Below are 7379 nucleotides of genomic sequence, written 5' to 3' on the forward strand. Positions count from 1 at the left end.
GTTACAGTCGACAGTCGTTAAAATTATTTTCTATCTATATAGATATGAGAACTATTGTAGTACTGTATGTTATTAATAGGGAACGGATTTATAAGTAAATGCATACTTTTATAAAAACACAATATTTAAGAATCGATAAGAAATGTTCATGATTTAAATCATTCCTATTAAAATTATGCTACTTTTATTTTACATGTTTTTACATACTTTGGTATAATTAGGTACCTACATATTTTTACATATTTCACTAATTTGTAAATATTTTTAAACATATTTTATCATTTCATCGTTCATACGTTTTCAAGCCATGTTGCAGTGGACAAAAACAGCCATTATGAACTGTGACGATCCACTTGGAGCAAATATTTAGTAGTTATCTTTAGTTTTACCCTGATCTTTCTCTACCACCTGAGCCCAAAATTACTAAGTGGGGCACATGGTTGGTAGCTGCTCAATATTATTGTGAACACTTCTCGAAAATACAAGAAATTATTTCAAAATTAGATCCAGAAACTTCTATCGCTATTAAAATGAAACATTGAAAAATAATTTAATTTTCATTTCAGTGAATTTTAGTTTTATTGCACATACGATTACAAAATTAGAAACAAAAAATTTGTCCTTAAATGATAGTATGCAAATTGTTGAATCGGCGATTGAAAAATTAAAACTCGTAAGCGGACCCTTAGGAGATGTTGTAAAAAAGAAAATTCACGCCGTTACAGAAAAAAATCCAGGCTGTATTGATTTTAAAACAATCAATGACATAATGAGTGACAGACACTCTTCTAAAAATTTGGATTTATCGTCTTCTGATATTATGCGCTGAAAATATGATCCAATTACATCGGTTGATGTTGAACGATCATTTAGCATTTTAAAAATATTTTGAGACCTAATAGGCGACATTTAACATTCGATAATTTAAATGAAATTGTAATAATTCAATGTAACAAATCATTTTGATAATTTAATAATTTTAATTGTATTTTTTTTTTAATTAAATTTTTTCCCACATATTTAGATGTTTTTAGTACATATTTTATAAATTATACTTCCATATATATGTACATATTTTTGTATTTTTATTACATATAATTCCGTTCTCTAGTTATTAATTATATCGCTGATTAATGTATGTATATTTTTTAATTTATGAATTAGTTATATATTATAATAAATTAAATTCATCGCCCTATTTATGTCCCGATTACAAATAATTTTCATTTTTTTTCAATGTTTAATATTAATTTTTATCAATTGCACAGTAACAATTTCAAAAACATTATTTTTTATTAATAATTTAATGTATTTTTTTTTTTATTGTTCTAAGTATATTATTTTTAAATAGCAAAAACAAACCGTTGAAGTACATAGAATAAGCAAAAAAATATCCGTTTATAAAAAAAAACATTTGGATAGATAGTTTCTTAAATGTAAACTGTAAAAAATGACACTCTATGTTTAGCATAAGACCTTATAGCTGTAAGTGATATTGAAAAACATATAAAATCTAACAAACACAAATATTCTACTAGCTACTAGGTAAATAATAAATACGTTTTTAAAAAATACACCTAAACACCTTCATCTAAAAATTTAAAAGTAGCTGTAGCCGAAGGTGTATGGACTTTTCATACCAGGTATCAATGAAAATTATAGTATTTATTTTATGTATAGTAAATCAATATTAATAAAACAATGCTTTGAACCAACATTTTACTGTACAAGTGACTATAGAGTTCAGCTATATTGTCTGATTTTTTTTCCTATTTTGATTGTGATTTAAAGTTTATATAATTATTTAATATGTAAATGGAATTACTTGTATACCTATTTGTTTTTAAATTCTGAGCGAAGTGAGAAATATCAGAAATGTAATAATAATTTTATCATTACGTGTTTGTTCTTGTGGATGGAAGTACACAAGTTTTTGAAAAAATGCTGAGATTTCCAAAAATTAGAGTGGTTTGGATATCAAGTTAGATCTAGTCTTGTTCTTTAAAGAAATAAAGTTTAAAAAATCCCTTACTTATTTTTATCAGCAGGATAAACAAAACATTAAAGAAAAACAGGAATTTTTGCGGAAATTCAATTTTTGACAAAATCGATATTGATTTTTTGATTTCTCGAAAACGAATAACCGTAAATACTTAACATTATCATCATGTTTATATTATTGATTTTTTAATTACGATAAAATATTATCAAAAACATTTCAACTATTTTTGAGCTATTTATAGATATAAGAATTTTTTTTTTTAATGAATGTCGATTAAAAATTATTATACTTGAAAATTTAATGCAAAGCTCCTCATAAGTTGTTAATTTCTTAATTAAAAAATATCAAAAATCTATAATCACAATATTTTTTTTAGATTCTGAACGGAGTGATGAATGTATTGATTTTACAATGTGTGTTTTTTTTCTGTTTTTGTGTCTATGTACAGCGTAACTAGTCGAAATAATGCTTCAATTTCCAACTTCAGGGGTGGTTTCCGATGGCAAAATGAATATCCTTAGTGCATTATAGAGGTTAAAAGTTAACATTTTCCAACAGTTTTCAAAAAAATCGATTTTTTTATATCATTGTAACTCAAAAACTAATCACTGTAAATACTTAAAATTTTCACCAAATATTTATGTTAGTGTTATCTATATACAGTTAAATTTTCAAAAAAATTTGACTTTTTGAGTTATTTATAAACCACTGAAATTTTCGATTTTTATGGAAAATTTTCTTTTGAAGTGTCGATAAAAAAATTTTTGATGACCAATAAAACTTGAAAATTTAATACAAGGTTCCTTATGAGTTGTTCATATTGCGGCTAAAATAAATTAAAAATCGTTAGTCACAATTTTTTTATAAGCGTTTATAGTTCAAATTTTTATGAAATTTGTTGAAATCGCAAAACTTTGCAAGTAATTTTGTAATTGAAAAATTATGAAATTTTTTATGTTAGGTTAAAAAATTCAACACAATATTTTCCATAAATTTCTCTTCAAGTAGCTATAGAGAAAACTCAAAGCATCATTATAGGAAAAATTTTAAGTGTGTTTGAATTTTAAATATTTATGAAATAGCGTAATGATAACGATTTTAAATATTTGTTATTATTCAAAAACTGACTTGGTTACCTTATTTAGATTACATTTTGTTTTTATAATATTGTTGTTAATTATATAATTTTACCTAAATATTTAATGATCACACATTAATATAGATTTAAATTTTGTTTTTTATTATGTTTTGATTGATTTTTCTTCCATTAAAAATATTAAGACTTTTGTCATCAATAAATAATAACATACAAAATTCTATTATAATATATAACTATAAATTTTTTTCCCTTTTTTAATGTTTAATTTTAGTTTGTGGAAACAAAGCTGTATCAAAAACAAATTATTAGAAAGCTTGACCTCTCTCAAATTTACTATCTATAAGGAGGGCTATTTTTCTTCCTTCACTTCATTTGAAAGTCGTTTCAATCGTTCAACCTTTATAGTATTTTGATCTGGACATTTTCAAAATAAAATATTATGAATTATAACATGTTTAAAAATATTTTAATAGTACTACAATTTATGCTAAACAATTAATATTTTTTAACAGGATCCAAATTTTCCAAGAAGGATTTTTGGTTTTTTCAGAATATTCATACTAAAAATCATCATAATATATAGTTTAATAAAATGAAATTATATAGCTAAAATTTCAATTTGGCTAAATAAAGAAAAATTATACATTTTTTATAAATAATTTATTAAACAAAACAAAACAAATTAAATTTGTTTCCATATAATAGATTTTTTATAGCATTTCTTTTTAATAATAATTAGAAATAAATAAAAAAATCAATATTTATATTTAACAATTAAAAGTAAAAAAAAAAAATGCTTAAACATTAATAATATAACTAAGATTTATTAAAATTTAATTGTATATTTTGTAGTATTAATATTTAATATCATACAGATTAGAATGACAAAATAATAATAAAATAAAATGTTTATATAATAATTTCTATTTTATACATAAATTATATTTTGTTAAATTAATGTAAATATTACATCCTCACTTGAAATTTTCCAGCTTTTGTAATGTATTTAACACCTTTAAATGGTTTATATTTTTCACCATACATATCAAGACGATTAACCTTTAATCCAGATAATGCTAATTGATTGATAGTAAATTTCACCTATAAGTTTAAAATTTGTAAATTAAAATTAATTAAAATTAAGATGATATAATTTATACATACATTAATAACAGGGTTTGAATCCGTAACAACTGTGCTTACAGGCAGACTAATCTAAAATTAAAATTAATATTAATATAATTTTCAATCATTTTACCTAGTAACAATTCTTACAGTTCCTTTAATATTTGGAAGTTTAGTAGTTTCTATTCGCCCAACTTCCCAAGTCAAAACTTTAGTAACAGGATCAAATGAATGTTTACCCTGGTTAGGAATAAGTGTACAGTTTAACACACTTTTAGGCAGTGGTACCTCTATAACGACATTTTCGATCTAGAAATTGTTATTAAATACAAAAAACTGTGTATTCTAAATTTTAGTTATAATATATTGATACTGACTGTTCTCCCAAGTGTTTGTTTTGGCCCAACAGTTATATCGAGGCGACCACTACCAGTAGTTGTTTCCTTTAATGCAAGCATATGTCGTATATAAATTGGAATAGCAACTATTCCTTGTGACCCAATATGATATGACATTAACCGGAAATTACCATCCGGAGGTATAAATGATAAAATTCTTTCAGACTATAATAAAAAAAGAAATGCATAAATATACAAATCAAATATTCTATTTTATGGCATGAATACAAGTATTATAATAGTTTTGATTTACCTCCCATCTTTTGAACCTAACACAAGGATGGAAACTCACGTCATCAAAAAGACGAGGGTTCATGAATGATAATGAGAGATCAGGCATCCCAGTAAGTTTTATGCTGCAATCAATCTTTAAAAAAAAAAAAATTAAAAATCATACATATTAAATGGTTAAATTATATATTGCATGTATTTTTATTATAAGTAAAATAATTACTCGAAGTACTCTTAAGATTCTTTAAACAACTTTACATTAAAAATACAAATGTCATTTACTTTAAAGTTTTTATATAAAAAAAAAAATGTTATATTTATAATAAATGCATAACATTGGATCAATAAGATTAATTTTATAACATAGCTCATTCTATCGATTTATGAGATGTTACAGTTTAATACTACTACTCTAATTAAATTATTGGCTTTATCTAAAATCATTCTCTTTTTTATCGATAAACATATTATAAAAGTAATTATCCTGGATATAAGTACAGGGGCGTGCTCACAGGGGGATGAGGGTGTCATATCCCCCCACATGAACTTTTTTTCTTATGCATTTATACATTTTGTGTCAATCAACAAAACAAAATATAGTTCATCCCTTCATCCCCCCATCCATTAGAAAAAGCTGAGCACGCCCTTGTATAGGTATATTGCAAAAACATTTTTAATCAATCTTTTGAATATGTATTAAAAATGTGGTCACAAATAAGCGATTTCTTCCCCATGTTTATAACCTGTCAAATGTCTGTACATTATTTATATTGGGTACATATTGAACAAAATGTATAGATTGTGTAATTCTTTAGTCAAATGTTTAAAAAAAAAAAAAAACGTTGAGAATAAAACTATCTTACATATCCTTGAATTTCAGCAAATACAGTGGATCCGCCTTTATCAATAATAGCATCTACTTCTTCTATTACATCAAAGTAAGCTTCATTATTGGTATATTTTACACCTGATCTCCTCCATGGAACATTGGACAATTGACCACTGGGTAATGTTGCACTTACACTGAATAACATTAATAAATAAAGGCATTTAGATTTTAAAGTATTAATATATATAACAAAAACATAGTTGGAAATGGAATTATTACTTCGATTTTCCCGTGACAGAATTGGCAATTGTTCGAAGAATATTAGGAGGTTTAATAAGCTCTTTTAGAATATTTGATTCGGTAGCTAATGGAAAGCCATTGTCCAACATTTCATCCAAAAGCTAATGATAATAAATCAATAATTGATTAATTAATAGTATTATAATACAACAAAAACCAACTTACTTCATAAACAACAACATAATTATCTTTAACAACATTTTCAGAACATTCTGAAAAGTAATCTTCAAATGTATCAACTACTCTATGTAAGAATTCTATTACAAATAATGGTGGAACTGTAATTAAAGTAACGCAATCAATTAATTGATAATAAACTAAAATATTATTGTTGTATAACTGACAAACTAACCTTCTGTCATACAAACAGCTACAAAATACAGACCACATCGATAAATACTAATCAAATAATGATGTGGTGTAGCTATAACTGGGGGAATGTCTTCTGGATTGATAGCTTTTCGATGCTGATCAAAAAAGTAATCACAAACTGATCGTGAAATAATACTCTTCCAGTGTTTTTCTATAAAAACATCGCTAAAAAATAAACCATTAAAATAGTAGTAAATATGCATAAATATTTGTTTTTTAATGCAAAGTACTTACCAAGCGGAATTTATAATAAATAAACTATGAATCATGATGGAAAGTTTACAATTTTGTATTTAGGATTAAAAAAAAAAAATGATAACTTTATTACTTAATTAGTTAATTACAATTTGTGTATTAAATTTATTATAAAAGTCTTAAACAATATTCGATTATCAATGCAGGATCATTATTTATTACATGGACTATGGATTTAGCATTTAACCATTTTAACCACAGAAGCACAGAATAGAATAAAGATTATACATTATTTAATTTCTCAGAGACCTGTTATTTTGTGTTATCTGATAATACATTAAAAAATGAAATACAAATTTTAAATGTTATCACAACACACTATTATTTGATATCACGAGATCTAGAGAGCATAATATTATAAAAGAATCTGATCATTCTGATCCAAAAAGAAGCCAGAAGGTTTCTTTTCTTACAACTTACAAGTATATAATATTTTAGATCTAACTGATCCGAGGTATATATTAATCCGTGATATTAGTATACAAGCCATGGTTTCTTACGAGTCCCACACATTGAACTAGAGAGCCTAGATAATATATATATTATTATCTACGCTCTATACATTGAACTATACCTACAGTTTAATGGTCCCACAGTACAGATCACAAATCACAATCCACAGATACATAGAATTCTATATGATTATTATTATTTTATACATCGGTGTAGTTACAATGTAATTTTTACAGTAGTTTCTGTCTTCTGTGTATTACATCACCATTTTGAAGTAATATTGTAGCTACTGACCTTCTCCACAGAATAGAACAA

At 24.8% G+C, this 7379-nt stretch overlaps 1 protein-coding gene across 1 annotated transcript; it reads right to left on the minus strand.

Annotated features, from left to right (window-relative positions):
• Positions 1 to 3905: 3905 nt before the first annotated feature.
• LOC114120469 (AP-3 complex subunit mu-1) lies at positions 3906 to 6862 on the minus strand. Its single transcript, XM_027982385.2, has 10 exons — positions 6591 to 6862; positions 6337 to 6521; positions 6150 to 6262; positions 5964 to 6085; positions 5719 to 5878; positions 4878 to 4991; positions 4604 to 4789; positions 4377 to 4535; positions 4266 to 4316; positions 3906 to 4202 (listed from the first exon to the last, which is right to left on the minus strand). Exons 1-10 carry the CDS (start codon positions 6623 to 6625, stop codon positions 4068 to 4070), a joined length of 1260 nt encoding a protein of 419 aa, XP_027838186.1. The 5' UTR covers positions 6626 to 6862; the 3' UTR covers positions 3906 to 4067.
• Between the last annotated feature and the right edge of the window lie 517 nt (positions 6863 to 7379).

This window comes from Aphis gossypii, chromosome 2, assembly GCF_020184175.1.
Source record: "Aphis gossypii isolate Hap1 chromosome 2, ASM2018417v2, whole genome shotgun sequence".
Classification (NCBI taxonomy): Eukaryota; Metazoa; Arthropoda; class Insecta; order Hemiptera; family Aphididae; genus Aphis; species Aphis gossypii.